Consider the following 15952-nt stretch of genomic DNA (forward strand, 5'->3'; position numbering starts at 1 on the left):
GTTCCTTCAAGTCTTCCTGTATTCTGGAAACCTGAAAATTTATAAATAAGAATAAATAATAACTTTAAAAAATAATAAGTTTATAAAGCTTATATGTGTAAAGTAGTATAAGGTATTCAGAGACCATTACGAATAAATTTTGCAAGTCAGTTAGGGTATCTGCTCTCTAGCCATGGATATGTCTTCCTTCTAAGTAGCTGTCTGTACAAGATTAACTTTCTGACTTCCATTTCTTCACCTGAAGTAAAGGATTTTACTAAGTTCCTAAGGTTCTAACTGCCAGTTCTAACTATAAACTAAACATGTGGCTCACATGTTTGGGAAAGCTTGAAATTTTCATCATGAAGCTGGATTCAGAATTTTAGTGGTTATAAGAAATATATTCAGTTCTACTTTGCATTTACAAGAAGTGGCTCTTTTACTGAGTATTTATTGGAAGATGGAAAGATGTTCAATATCACAGTACATAACATTCCTGTTAAAAAAAGATCTTACGGCCCTCCCTGGTGGCACAGCGGGTTAAAGCACTGCACTGAGAAGCTTAAGCCACTTCCTCAATGAGTTCGATTCCTGCCTGCCCCGGAGGAGTCCACATGGCGTGGCAGACCTCTCCTGACCCGCCCACTGCTCCCCCCAGAAGTGTACTTTGTCGATCTGCCTGTTCTGCTCCCCACTCTGTCTCTGGTGACTCCTCTCACCCTCCGCATCTCTGGCCTGTACCCCAGTTCTATATGAATAAATAAATAAATCTTTAAAAAAAAAAAAAGATCTTACTTTAACTTTAGATTTCTCCCTAACCCTATTTCAGGCAGGTTCACCATAGCCCTCCTGTGTCTCTTTCTCAGCCATTCTTCTCCACCCCTCTCGTCTCCATTTACTCCAAATCCTATCCTCCCTTCCCCTAAGACTTACCTGGCTCAGCACATAGATAATTCACCCTCTTCCAAGGAAGCAGGACATTTTAATTGCCAGTAGAATTTTATTTTTATTTATTTATTTTTAAGATTTATTTTATTTATGCATGCATGCAAGAGCTGAGGTAGGTATGAGGTACGGGCACGAGAGGATTCACCAGAGACAGAGTGGTCTGCAGACAGCAGATCAATTGAAATACACTACTGAGAGGCGCAGTGGTTGAGACGAGAGGTCTGCTGCACCATGTGGATCACCTCCATGGCTCCATGGCCAAGGATCGAAATCATGCTGAAGTCGCTGCTGATAGCTTCATAGTGCTGAGACTTAACCATTTGCACCACCAGGAAGGCCCAGTAGAATTCTAATTTTCTCACTATTCTCTGCCATCATATAACATTTCAGAAAAGTTCCAGAAAGGTAATCAACAGTTTTAAAAGCATAACTTCCAATAAAATCACTCAGTGTGTGTGTGTGTGTGTGTGTGTGTGTGTGTGTGTGTGTGTGAGAGAGAGAGAGAGAGAGAGAGAAAACAGGACCATAGCTTCCCACTACTCTCTTTTCTTTTTTGCATTCTTTAAGTTGGGGACTGAAACTCTGGTGTCATGCTTGTTGTTAACACACTGTATAGTTTGCCATATTATAAAACTGTGTTTCAAGCCAGTGCTGTGAGTTGATTATCACAGAGGTAAATGAAATGTCTGATCTCCTAAGTCAGGAGGGAAATCTGCCTCAACCTAACATTAAGGTGATAGACACTTCTTTACCTTCTCTCCTGGTCTTTGAAAAACTCCCTCGGCATTCTGGGTTGAGACGGGCCCCCCAGAGACCAGGGCCAGCAAGGGGACAGGACTAGGAGCATCTGAGAAACACAGGCATCCCCAGGAGCCAACTTCACTGTCTTCACCAGGGCTCTTTGAATAGCACCCCATATTTATTTAATTCCCTAAGAGTTCTACTGGTATATGAAGGTATACCAGTACACTCTCTGCCTGAATCACTATCTAGCACCACAACTCTACAGAGGGTAACAGTTACTTAGGATGTTGATAAGCAATACAACATTTGGAATTGAAGAGGTTTGTTTTTGTAATTCATATGAAGTACTATTTACACACACACACACACACACACACAGCCCAAAATAATTTCTTTTTCTGGACATAAATAGAGCTTAGGAATTTGGGTATGAGAGAATAACTTTGCTAAGATGAAGAGCCAAGTAACAAGACGTGTTTCTACATCTCTGTCAAGTTTTGCAAGCTACTTAGTTTGTATTTGTCAAACTCTTTTCTTCTTTGTTTTTCTACCCACAGAGGGGTTTTCACACTCCTTCAGCCCACAGAATGACAAATTAAAAGACCGGAGAATCCCCATCATCACTGAACTGAGTAAGATGTGTTTTAAAGACAAAAGCGAAGGGAGAAACCTTTATGATCTATAGCCGATGCCCCAAAGTTCGCTTTAGAATCCACAGTCAGAGAAGCAAGGAGCCAGAATGGAGCCTGGGGAGCATTAAGTACTTGACAGGTGTTCACATCAGGCTTTCTCACAACTGGTGACATCATTCGGCAGAGCCTAATATATCCAACATGGGGTGTAGGAATACCATCTGCCTTCACACTCAGGTTACCAGAGAAGGAAGACCTGCAGCTGCTCTCTTGTTCAGAGGGGATCCCCTAGGTGGGGTTGTAGGCTTGGAGTACTAGCAAGGATCTCAACTCATCTTTGTGCTGGCACTTTCCTCTCCTGTGGAGATGCCAGGCAGAAGCAAGTGAAACCCCATTCAGTGGGAACTCTAAAGAGGTGCTCTCTCATTGTATGCCCAAGGTTGGCCCCTTAAACCTGGCTCTGTAGTACCCTTCTAAATGGAAATTCTCCTCCCCAGAAAAACAGAATGAGTTGTTCTCTTTCACCAGCACCTTAAGAAAAAAAAAATGCACATGTATGAACATTTCCTAAGTGTGAGGCAGGAAGAAAGGTAGGACATGCAGGCCAGGTGCCTCTGTGTACTTGCAGGTATGCTTATGAGGTGTTGGGGGATATACTGGGATTTAATACCAATAATGCCTAGTGAGGAAAGAGGGAGGTACCCAAGAAGGAGACAGCGTCGTAACATAGACTGGACCAACTCAGACATGACCACCCATGTGTGGCTTGACTAAGTTCCTTAGGAGCAAAATTTCAAAGCTGAGTGTGACTTATACCAAACTAGGTGAACTGGCCTCTTAGTCCTATAAGCAAGAAGTCAAAGAGCAGAATCAGCAAGGGACACCAGTGGGTGATCTGGGGGTGACAGCAGAGGAGGAGGAAATAACTCTGATCAGCCTGGATCCTAGCGAAGAAACTCTTCAAATCCACCTTTGAAGGTCTCAGAGTCCTTGATCCTGACTGCTTCCTGCCAGCTAATCTATAGCCAGCTTGAGTTACCTCTCAGGCTGCTTTCAGGGGAGTGAGTCCTGGGCCCATGCAGGTATGCAGATGATTTGGCTGCTGCCACTCTGGTCTCAGTAAGATGACCCTCTGAATCTCTGCTGCTCCCTGTGTAGCCCATAACTCAGCAGCGTCTGAGGACTTTTTGGACATGTGGACATCTTGGTCCCACCTTGATCCAGGGAATCAGAATCTGTGTAACAAGATCCCTGGGTGATTTATAGGCACAATAAATTTTGAGAGTTTTTAATTTAAACATTATTTCTGTTTTCCTCCCCTTTGAGCCCTTCCAACTGAGAGGTGTCTATACATGGTGTTCATTAAGATGGCGATGTAAATTGAGTGTTCAGAGGGGTCATTCAGTATCTCACGGGTGAGAGTGCATCTGGTCACTCCCCAGGGACTTCCAGCCTTGTTCCACTAAAGACTTTCTGGGACCAGGTAGCCCTTGTCAAATTAGCCTAACAAATCACCTCCCAGCTCACTCAGCTTTTTATTCTTTGGCAAACTGGAGAGGGTTGCGAAGACTCAAAAGCTGCAGGTCTGATTTTAAAGCAGAATGCACAGTGGCCAATGGGCAAATGGCTGGGAAAGCCCAGGCCACCTGCTTAGCATGGCAAGTGAGACTTAGGCAACTGCTCCTAGGATGGGTGTGTATGGCCGCTCAAGGGAGATGGATGTATGCGTATGTGAGAAATGAGGACTGATATTAGCTATGCCTTCTCATCTTTTATAAAAATGTGTCATTTTTGGAAGGACATGATTCACTAAAGTCACCAATGTGTCACTTTCCCCAAACTTACAGTGGAATAGTCAAAAGAATTATAGACTAATCCAGAAATGAATTCTGAGCCATATATCCAGTAGATTTGATTTGCTCTGTTATATGACTGTCAAACTGTGAAGGGTCTAAGACCTTATACCACTTGCAAACAAAAATATTCTCTACGCAAACATTCTTGAAGCAATAGTTGTGGAATCAGGACAGTCAGTGCCTTTCCTTGCTTTCCAGTAGTGACGATATGCATTACCTCCGAGGTTGCCACAAGGTGCTGAGCTGTAGGGGGCTCCAGGGACATCAGTATCACCTGGAAGCTTCTGTGGGCATCAGTCTCAGATCTCTTCTAGACCCAGGGAGTCGGTAGTATCAGTAGTATAGCAAGACCCTCCAATGATTCATTTGCACAGTGAATTTTTTTTTAAAGATTTATTTATTTATTCATACAGAACTGGGGTACAGGCCAGAGATGCACAGTGAATTTTGAGAGCTGCTGCTTTAATTCATTGAGGGCCCACATTCCTAGGAACCCAAGTAAATACCAAGTCATTTATGGTGTAGTGTTATGAAAAAAAGACTACAAGTGGGATGGTCCCACATTCCTATTTATGTCTAGCCTGTCAGTAAAATTATTAAGAATGCCCCTTTACTTCTAAAAGTGTCCTGGTTTGAAAAATAAATTCTGTAAAGGTGACAATTAAGACATATCCCTACAGTAACTTAAGTGTGAGAGCCACGTATATCCCTTTGATGATGACAGTGCCCCCCATGGTACAAGTCTTTGGGGGGGAAGATACTTGGGAAAAAAAAATGTAGAGAAGCAGGGAGTAGATCCCTCACTGACCCCAAAGTAGGCATTAAATCCTTTGCGCAGTGAGTCTCTCCTTGCCTGCCTCATCTGGCTGTTCCACTATCCTTAAGCCTGCCTTCCCATCTCTCCTTTTTTTTTTTTTAAAAAATTAATTATTTATTCATACAGAACTGGGGTACAGGCCAGAGATGCGGAGGGTGAGAGGCTTCGCCAGAGACAGAGTGGGGAGCAGAACAGGCAGATTGACTAAGTACACTGCTGAGGGGAGCAGCGGGCGGGTCAGGAGAGGTCTGCCGCGCCATGTGGTCACCTCCGGGGCAGGCGGGAATCGAACTCATGCGGAAGTGGCTTTAAATTCTTAATGCAGTGCTTTAACCCGCTGCGCCACCAGGGAGGGCCCCCATCTCTCCTTTTCCTGTCTTTTGCCTTGCAGAAAATCCTTCCAACATCCACTTTATTGAGCAACTTGGTGGAGCAGAAGGAACCTTCACTGGGACAAGCCTGCATCTCAGTACTTCCTTTTCCCAAGGCTCTGTCTTTTCTGGCAACTTCTTGGATTCCCTTCTGGCAACAGTAAGTGCAGCTAAGCAGGGGAACCCCCCAGACTAAGCCCTTTACAGAGGGGCATAAGGTTTGGATCAATGATTACATTATTTCACAATTGTAACTTTTCTTTGATATGCCCAAAATACTTGTTCACACACCGTATTTCACCTTTTCTCACAACTACATGGTGAAGGATGCAAGATTTTCATACTTTCAAGATTAGAAATCTGAGGCCTTTAGATCTGGATCATTTGATAAGGGGAGGAATGAGAATGTAAGTATCAGAGAGTCCATCTCCGTTTCGAGTGAACCTGGATAGACCAGTTTTTTTGCTGTTCAAGTTTAAAAGGTACTGATTTTTTCTTCTCTCCAAAATACCCCACATCTCAGGTAAAATCAGCCATTAAGGGAGGGTGCTGGAGGACAAAGCTTTGACCTTTGGTAGGGTGAGTTTTGTTCTGAGCCAAGTGCAGTCTTCCTCTGTGTTGAACTCCCCACGCTGGCTGCATATCTGACACCTGGTGGTTCTTTGGTTGTTGGTGTCTCTGCGGCTGCTGAGTGGATCCTCCATCTATTGCAGGGTTTCCGTAGGTGGGACAAATTCACTATATGATCACTATTGGCCATCTACTTTGTGGAGGGCGCTACTCTAGGTGCTGAGAACAAACATAGTCCAAACCCACAGTTCATGAAGAAGACTAAAGGGGCCTGACACAGACATGAAACATAAAGCAGATCCATAAATACAAGGGCCAAGAAGATATGAGATGGAAATGAAGGGGTTGGGAGATGGGTCACAAGTTTTAATTACCTGGCCAAGGAAGGCAGCACCAAGAAGGTGACATAAGTGACAAGCTCATGAATTGCTGAGAAGACAGGCAGGAAGGGGAGACCGGGACACATCTGCCCTATCATGACTATCTACACCCTTCCCCCAGTGAGAAGGACACTAGTTCTTGTATAAGAGTTAATGGAAAGACAGATTTCTCTCATTAAGATGACCTTGGAAACCATCCCTAGAAGTTAGGTCAACAGAGAGGCATCAAATAAAAGAACTCAAGTCCTGTTCTCTATTCCAAGCCAGATTTCCAGTTTCCTGACAAGACTCTGAGAGGAGACACCTGAAGTAGCCATTCCTCTCCCTCTTGGTGTCCCATGTGCCCCATCTTTACTTCCCGAAGAACTTCTTCCAGGCTTGGCTTTTCCAATCTGCTGCCCAGATTAATGCAGGAAGAGCGGTTTCCTATAGCTGCACAGTCAGGGGTTATCATCTGAATCCAAGTTTTGTTTCCACACATGCCCACCTACACAGAAGGGGAAGACCAGAAACAGATGCATTCAGAACAGACTCTGGCAGTTTCTGAAACAAGAAATCTTGACTCCCAGTCTTAGGAATCCATGTTTCTGACCTCACCCATATTTAAAGGCCCCTTTCTGTCTCAGGGGCGCTCCTTTCTACCATTTACTCCAAGTCTCTCACAAGAAACACAAAGGATAATGAGTATGCAGATCCCAGGGATAGACTGAGCCCAGATAACGTCCACTCAACTTGTCATTGCTTAGAACTACTAATGTTTTGTTTTTGATTCTCATGCAATTATTTTTTTTTTCATTCTCTTCCCTGTGGAATAGAATATACCTGTGGGTTTTTGTGGGGTTTTTTTTTTTTTCCAAAATTGAATAATGGGCTTTCCCTTCATATCTCCTGACACAGTTGACACCAGCTTCAAGTATCCTCTGGCATATTCCTGTCAACTGCTGCCTCAGTTGGAGAAACATGTCTATAAAGTATAAATGAGATTCAATTTTAATCCTCTGTCAGTTCATTGCCATAAAAATGAAATATGAAGAGGCCCTCAGGCCCACACACGGGATCTCCATGTGACACTACAGCAATAGAGCTTCTGAACTGGACATGAGCTCAAAGAGCATTTTTCTTTACTTATAAGGAACAGGAGGCTGGAGAATGATTATGACTTTCTCAAGGCTCCTCAGCTGGTCATGTGTACTTCACCTATCATACAGCCTCATTCTCAATTAGAAGTATTTATAAATGATGTTTGCTCTTAAGATCTTTTGAGATTCTCAGAATAAAATGTAGCGAGTATTTAGCATGTTGATATCTTTATTAAGTAATGCTTGAGATTGTGAAGAAGACACCAGAAGTGTCCTTTCACTTCTCAGTGCCACTCCTCCCCATAATTCTAATCCAGTAGATTTGAGATCCCAGAAATCTGTACCTGTGATAATCACTCCAGGTGATCCAGACCCTTGAGACCTAGCATTGGAGAGAACAGCATTTCATACCATGTGCTGTGTATCTTGCTTAATCCTGCAAACAGGGCTCAAAGTTGGGTTGTAGTATATCAGTTTTAAAGATTGTAAAACCGTTGCAAAGAACACATGAACTGTCCAGAGGTATTCAGCTAGGAGATGTTAGTTCAAAATTCAAACTCAGGTGGATTGAAGACATACAATCAATTATAAAATACAGAAAAATGAAGTAAGAGTAAATGTCAGTGGCCATGGATCCCAAAGAAAGGGACACTCATTCTGATGAGAAGGCCGACATGGAGTTCATCAAGTTGGGGACAGACGAAGCAAATGTGCAAGGCATGAAGGGAGGACAAGGAAAGTTGGACAGCTGCAGGTGGGTGTACACTAGAAGCCCCATCCGAGGAGGGTTGAGCTTGGAAAGGGAGCTGCGCAAAGCCCGGAGTGCTTTGCGTGCCCAGAGCATAGTGGGGTGGCACTGACTGGCCAGAAGGTGGATGGGGGAACCCCATTTGTGATTCTAGAGCATCAGTCTGGAAGCATGGTGAGAAATGCATGGCAAATGAGAACTAAAACAGGACAGGGAGACCAGAGAAGGGTTCTTTATCATCATCCAGGTTTCAAAAGAAGATTCCCTGAGTGTGGGACTAGCGGAAGTAAAAGGCAAGATTTCTAAATCAACTCAAGTCACTGCTATTATTTATAACAAAAACAAACTGACTGATTTTATATCAATAATGCATAAACATATATTCTCATTTCTACCTAAGAAAATTGTTTCTTACCTAAATTATACTTTTATTCCATGGAGTCTAAATTAGTAAGAAAGGCAGTATATGTAGACCATTGTATTTTTAAGAGACTTGAGAAAACCTAATGTTAATACATGACAGTGCTAGTCACAAGCATGTTAATTCTTAGTCTACACAGCGTGTGCTAGGAATCTTTGGGAAAGGAGTTGAGTGGCTGGATTTACGCACACTCCAGTCAGTTTCAGACCAGGAAATTGGCCCACTCATTGTCCTCTGGCCTCATTTTTATGCCAGTGATTCAAAAATTCCATCCATTTATTCAACCCCTGCAGTACAAGATCAACGTTATGGGAGATCTGAATATTAATGAGACCTCAGTCAATAACTGAGGACAGAGGTCGCCATCACAGGCACTAGTAGTACATACACAGAAGACACAAGTATGGATGGTGATCACAATCACTATCCGTCATCCTCTAAGGAAAAAGCTGTTTAAATACATGTTTTAGATACCCGTTAATGATGGCTAGGGTATCTGTGACCTGACACACTCTGGTTGCTTGGGAAAAGGGGATAATCCTGGTATCAGTGTCATTACCTGCTTTCTACTACTGCTGCATTGTAAGGCCCTGGGGAGAAGGGATGTGGGTGGTGTTGCTTTCTCTGTACTTTGCATAACTCAACACCCTGCCCAAATTGCCAGATTAATTTGATAGTGTTGTTGAAAGACACTGCTCTCTACCATCAGACCCATTTCAAACAGCGCTGTCCACAGAGGCCCTCAGTCTCTACGGTGCACATACCAGCTCTTCTGACCTTGCATGTGACTTGTCTTTGCTTTTCAGGCCTTCCACAATTACCACGTCCTGGAATTTCTTCAGATGCTGGTGACAGGAGGGATAAGCTCTCATCTAGAACAACACTTGGATAAAAGCAGCAGCACCACACTGCTGTCTGGGAGAATGCGGTGCAAGCTGGGGCTCCTGCCCTTACACCAAACCATCTTGTCCGACATTCAGGTGAGCGTCCCTGTCGCATCGCAGCGTCCACCCTCCTTCCTTACCTTTCTGAATTTCTGAGAAAAATCCAGGCTATTTGGGTTGCTAGCAGCCTGAAGCAAGGAAATGATAACAAATTAATACCACCTTCTAGTGTGTTTTACAACTTAGAGTGCATTGTCACCATTTATTTATCACAAGTTTGAGAAGTAGACAAAAGAAGTTGCTGCTATCCCCACCTTCCAGATAATAAAATCCAGGTTTATAGAAGCGTCAGAGAGGACCAACAACTTTGTGCCTTGATAGGGTTATGAGTAGTAATTGGAACAACTAATGTATGCTGAGCATTTCTCCTGCTCATCTCTACTTTGGTTTTTCCACTTAATCTGTCCAAAGATTTATGTCATTATTAACTACATTGAACAGCTCATGAAGTTGAGGCCCAGAGAAACAAGTCCTTTTTGAGATCACACCATGTGCCAAAGGCAAAGTAGAATCCTTCCAAGGCAGTCTACCCACACTTCCTGCGCCTGAACTACTGAAAAATATGACCGGATCACCTGAAGTCTGGCAGGAAGATACTATTTTGGGCCGGAAATTCTGATTGGACATAACCAGTGGAAAATGCTTGTGTTTTTTAAGCCATTGCACGAATTAACACCAGCTTTTATCTTGCAGTTCTGGGATTTGGGTTCCAGAGTAGAGGCGAGCCTAGAAAGGAGTAATCTCTTTATGAATGCTGTGCCCCAAGCTCTTTGCATCTGCCTTTCCCCAGTTCTGTCATCCTAGATTCTTCACATGAGGTTGACTGATAATTGACTATAAGCCCAAGAAATCTGCTACTGGAAATAGCCTGGTGTCATCAGAGTTAATAGCAGACCAGTCAGCCTTCCTTCCTTTCTCCTGTTTTGTCTTCTTGTTTTGTTCTTAATCCTGAAGAATCAGAGAACTGATTAAATTGTTCTGTGTTGACCTCACCGTCCCCACTTGTGTTGCTTTTGACCCTGTTGTTTATTTTGTAGAGCCTAAGTTGGTTCTAGTCCAAGAGCAAGGTCAAGAGAAGTGCTTGGGGCAACTTCTGTTGTGGAATGGGATAAAAAAACAATCACTCTCTGGAGGTCACTTTACATAGAACTCTTTATGTGTCTTGAAAACAGTTTTTCAGCCTATTGTTTACTGTTGATTTCTAGTGGTTACCAAAACCACAATAGCAATAAAAACAAGTATAACAACATGTCCCCTACTGCATCCACTGGAGGCTTTTGAAAGGCCAGAGTGACAAAAACAATCACTGGTTTAACAAAACATTAAAGCTTGTGATCAAAGGCAAAAACATTGGGATTAGATGAAGAAAAACAATCACAAACCCATTCTCCAAGCCACTGATGCTACTACCATAAAGATAGTAGGAAATGGCTTCAGGTCTTCCAAACTTCTATTACAGGGAAAGACAAATGATATTCTAATACATACCTGTTATTGCATGGTTAAAGTGCTATCACTTTATGCTTTTCTCTTCTCTCTTCAGCCAAGAATAACATTTGGGGAATTGTTCTGTGGCTCGTTAGATAACTTTGGAATCTTGTGCATTGGCCTCTACCGCATGATGGATAAAGAGGAGAAAAATCCAGAACACAAAAGGGAAGTATGCTGCTCTGGATGGTGCTGGCCTCCTATGCAAGAATAAGAGCCAAAGCTACTTATTTAAATGTGAAATAAAATTCCAGAGCCCTAAGTCCATGGTTGCTAAGACGGGTATGGAAGTAGATCACAGTGCAGGAATAGGGATAATGGGTATAACAACATGAATGAACCCTTATGATTAGAATCTAATTGATATCAGCCATGGAATAATAATGGCAACTTTTCCCACAGAAAATTGAATGTATGGGTACCTTTTTAGAGCTAAAAAAAGTCATTGTCCATATGGAAAACCCTGTTTTATGCTAAACTCATTCAGAAAACATTTATTGAGTGCCTTGTTCCTAGCCTCTGCATTTTGTACCCATGAATTATGAGTGATATGTTCAGGTTTCAATTTAAAGAAAGATGAACCTGACACAGTAGAGAAGACAGAGAAACTGCATGGAGGACGGGAGGAGAATAGAGAGGGTGCAGTCTCGAGAGAGTAAAGTCAATATAGATCCAAATTAATATTCTCATAATGGGAGTTGATAAAATTCAATAGTGGAGGAGAAATTAAAAACAAATGAGTAGAAATACATTGATGGAATCTGTTCAAGAAGAAAGGGAAGGAAACCAAATTAGTCAAAGTGAAGTAATCGTAAATTGAATGATTGATCTCTGCTTGCAGGAGAAAAGGAAAAAGTGAATGGATGTGAAGAGAAATTTAGCTGTAGGTGAAGTTGGGAAACTTTTATCAAATATCAAGGTTTCTCAGTGAAGACTAGGCAGCCATTACTGATTGAAAAAATGGAATAAGTATTACAGGGAATCAAGAAAGATGTAAAATTTTATTTTTATTTATTGTAGATTTGTTATAGATTTATAGAAGCAATACTAGTCTCTAAAGTGAAAAGACAACTAGAAGTCTTGATGAAAAGGAGTATGGAAATGAGACAGATAGAAAGAAATTAACCAAGAAGGAATTGATTAAAGCATAAGTGGCCCATGTGAGGAAATCATAGCGTCCAGTGTGGGGCCATGAAGTGATTTAGAGATAAAAAAAAAAATATGAGTGGTAGAAATGAAAGAAATGTACCTGGATGTTGGAATTATAACCACAGGGTAATTGCAAACATGCAAGATGATGGTGGCACTGTAGTTTGAAAGAGAAAGTGTCTCAAGTGACACGGGTCTCAGTGAAAGTAGAGGTCTGGAGATGAAGTGGATGAGTCAATAATGAAATTGGTAATGGCTGTAGAGCAACAGGATGGACAGCAGGAGAGGAGTGATGTTCTGAATCATCATGGAGAATCATAAGTTTCTCTCTCTCTTCCCCTGACTGCCATCTCCGTCCTCCAACAACTCAGGAAAATCTGAGGCATATGGCAATTGGGAGAATGTACAGCCCATACTTGAGAGAACCTTAGGGGAGGAAATGAATTTTCTCTTTTACATGAAGTATGTGATTAAGTAGATCTTGTTTGGAAAATGCTAGAACATACAGGAGACTGGGTGGAAAGATAAAATTTGTGAGATTATTCAGGGAAAGAATGATGCATGATGCATAGAGATGGCTGTTTAGGAAAGAAAAGGTGATCATTTGGGGCAACAATGTAGAAATGCAGGATAAAAGTCATGAAAGGTTATTCTGCATCAATAGTATGACATGTTCACCAGTGTAGCCATTAACTGTATTCACATTTATTGGGGATCTACTATGTGCCTGATACTGTGTTAAGGCATTCTGCTCCCCACAGTCTTTACATAAGGGCCAAGCTCTGGGTGGTCATTAAAATTCACTAACATTCACTTTTTATTTACCAGCCAATGTCTCAAACAAAACTCTATTTTTCTTCATTAGTCACATTGTTTTCTGTGTGAAATTCGGTGGCTTAAGTATAAGGGCAGCCTACACCAGAATGAAAATAATGGGAGTGCAAGTAATCTGGTTTGATAAAGTTGACTAAGTGCTTACCATTGTACCAACTAAATCACTAGTACAGTGGTTATTAAAATCAGAGAGACCTGGGGTCAGAAAGGCCATTAGAGATCATTCATTACAAACCATATCCTACCCCTCCCCCCATTAAAATGAGAAAAGCAAGTTTAGGCCTCCTCTGGTGGCTCAACAGGTTAAAGCACAGCACTATGAAGCTATACGCAGTCACAGCAGCAGAGATCATTTCCTAGCCAGGGAGGTGACCCACATGGTACAGCAGACCTCTCCTGACCTGTCTGCTGCACCACTCAGAAGTGTATTTAAGTAGACTTGCCTGTTCTGCTCCCCACTTTGTCTCTGGTGGATCCTCTCACCAGCTCCCCTACCCCACACATTTGGCCTGTACCCCCATTTCTATATGTATAAATAAACAAATCTTTAAAAAAAAGAAAAAAAAAAAAGAAAGCAAGTTTAGAGAAGATGCTGTGCCTGAGGCCAAAGATGGTAGGTTTCAAAGGTTCAGATGCAGGAATGAAAATGAAAATCAGTCCCCAGTTCCTTGAGAACCTCTCCTATTGACAACAAGAAACCAATGGAGCAAAGCAGAAACAAAAACATCCTTTCCCCCCTTAATTTGGCCATTTCCTGTGGCCACTCTGTTGCAGTCACAGAAACTCAGAACTCATCTTTGAATTTTTTTACAGGTTTGTGATTACCCGGCCAGACAATGAGTTTAAGCTGTTGTCCTCGGATCTGGTGTTTTGTGCTATACCTTTCAATACTTGTTGTTACAAAAAGGAGTCTACCCCGCCTCAAAATTCATATGAATTTATAACTATCGTGCCACCGACAGAGACACTTGTAGACACAAATCCTCCCACAACTGAGCCAAGTGGCAGTACAACACAATCAGTGAAATCAGTGTCTTTGGAATCCAACACTTCCCAGTTTTCAACCAACCAAGACCAATTGATTCAGAATGTTATACTGCCATCCCAGACAGAAATATGTGAAAATGAGAATGAAACAGAAAATGAAAACATGAAGGAACCACAGAGACAGCTCCCACACATTTAGACTAGACCTGTTGATAGTCTTATACGCTTCTAGTTTGCTACTTATAAGGCACTTTCAGAGATGGTGACTTCAAATTAAGAAAATAAAAATGGAGACATGACATTTTCATTCCCAAGATTAGTGATTGACCAGCAAACCACACTGTTAGAGGAGAGACAGAAGTCTGATCCAACCCCACTGGATTTGATGTGTTAAATAAAGAAACATATGACAAATGCCCTGTTAGGCAAGTTTATATTTCTTTGTGTACCTTAACACCTAGAAGCCATGGTAAAGAGGTCCCTCACTACTTGCTCGAGTTCCTCTAGTCAGAGAATAAAGGTAATAAAATTATAAGTGGAAAGAATGTGGACACCAGAAACAAGAAACAGAGTCCAGACATCTACAACCTCTCATTATTTATCCTCAAACAGGCAACTGGTAAATGTGTATCTTCTTCTTTTCTTTTATCATACTTTCTCTTTCTTCATGTCTTTCCACAGAAGATAAGAAAGACGAGGTATGGAGATGCTGCTTTGAACAGGAAACTAATTTCTGAAAATTAAGATTGATGTCTGGTCAATCCTGGCACAAGAATATAGTGGGATGGGGTACCTGGATGATGACTCTTACATTGAAATGTATAACCTTCTAGATTCTCTAATTCACAAATACATCATCGCATAAAAATATAAAGTATTTCCCCAAATTTCCAAATGAATCAGCCCACTGCTTTATAAAACTTACCGTCAATTAAGTAATTTCTCTAGGCATTAGTTTAACACAATAAAATTTCAGCACAAAGAATTCACTCATAATTAGTGTTCTTATAATGATAAACTTTGTGAGCAAAACCTTCTTGTGTTAAAGATAGGCTGTAAGTAAAAGGAAAGAGGAAAGAGAATGAACTACTTCTAATGAGGTATTTCACACAATATTAAGAATATGACATTTTTAACACCTTTGTTGATTTCATATTACTACCTCCACTTTACAAGAGAAAAACTTTGTAACATATAAGATTCAAAGATAAAAAAAATACATATGCCCAGTTGAATTTGAATTACAGACTAACAACAGGTACATGCATCCAAATTACTGCACTTAGGTAGGAAGTGATAAAAATCAACATGTAAAACTGATTTGATTCCAACATCGAGAGACATTATGCCTCTAGGTACACAAAGGAAATAAACTAAAAACATTTTCACCAATAATATGTATTAATTATTCATAATTTTAAAAAGATTTATTTATATATACAGAATGGAGGTACAAGCTAGATGTGCAGGGGTTAAGAGGATTCACCAGAGACAGAGACAGAGTGGGGAGCAGAACAGGCAGATTGGCTGGAATACATTGCTGAGGGGAGCAACAGGTGGGTAGGGAGAAGTCTGCCATATCATGTAGGTTACCCCCATGGCTGGGGATCGAACTCATGCTGCAGTGGTTGTAATAGCTTCATAGTTCTGTGCTTTAACCCATTGTGCCACCAGGGAGGGCCCTTTTAAGCTTTGGTTGTAAAGAAATCAACTCTGGAAAAAAAAAAAAAAAAAGTAAAGTTGTCAGAGATCAAATAAATAGTTGTTTTTTTTTTTTTAAGATTTATTTATTCATACAGAACTGGGGTACAAGCCAGAGGTGCAGGGGCAGTGAGAGGCTTCACCAGAGACAGTAAGGAGCAGAACAGACAGATTCATGAAGTACACTGCTGAGGGGAGCAGCGGGCAGGTCAGGAGAAGTCTGCTGCACCATGTAGATCACCTCCAGGGCCGATAATTGAACTCACACTGAAGCTGCTGCGGCTGGTTTGCAGTGCTGTGTCCT

General features: G+C 41.6%; 1 protein-coding gene across 1 annotated transcript in view; it reads left to right on the top strand.

Annotated features, from left to right (window-relative positions):
- The window catches only part of KCNU1 (potassium channel, subfamily U, member 1), a 108160-nt gene extending 94014 nt beyond the window's left edge, over window positions 1–14146 (top strand). Inside the window, exons 23-27 of the mRNA XM_012724777.1 lie at window positions 2229–2303; window positions 5368–5507; window positions 9352–9525; window positions 11033–11166; window positions 13774–14146. Of these exons, the coding sequence (XP_012580231.1) occupies window positions 2229–2303; window positions 5368–5507; window positions 9352–9525; window positions 11033–11166; window positions 13774–14146 (896 nt within the window). The remainder of the gene's footprint in view (window positions 1–2228; window positions 2304–5367; window positions 5508–9351; window positions 9526–11032; window positions 11167–13773) is intronic.
- Window positions 14147–15952: the final 1806 nt, after the last annotated feature.

The sequence above is a fragment of the Condylura cristata genome, unplaced genomic scaffold (genome assembly GCF_000260355.1).
Source record: "Condylura cristata isolate star-nosed mole 26May11 unplaced genomic scaffold, ConCri1.0 scaffold00014, whole genome shotgun sequence".
Taxonomy (NCBI): Eukaryota; Metazoa; Chordata; class Mammalia; order Eulipotyphla; family Talpidae; genus Condylura; species Condylura cristata.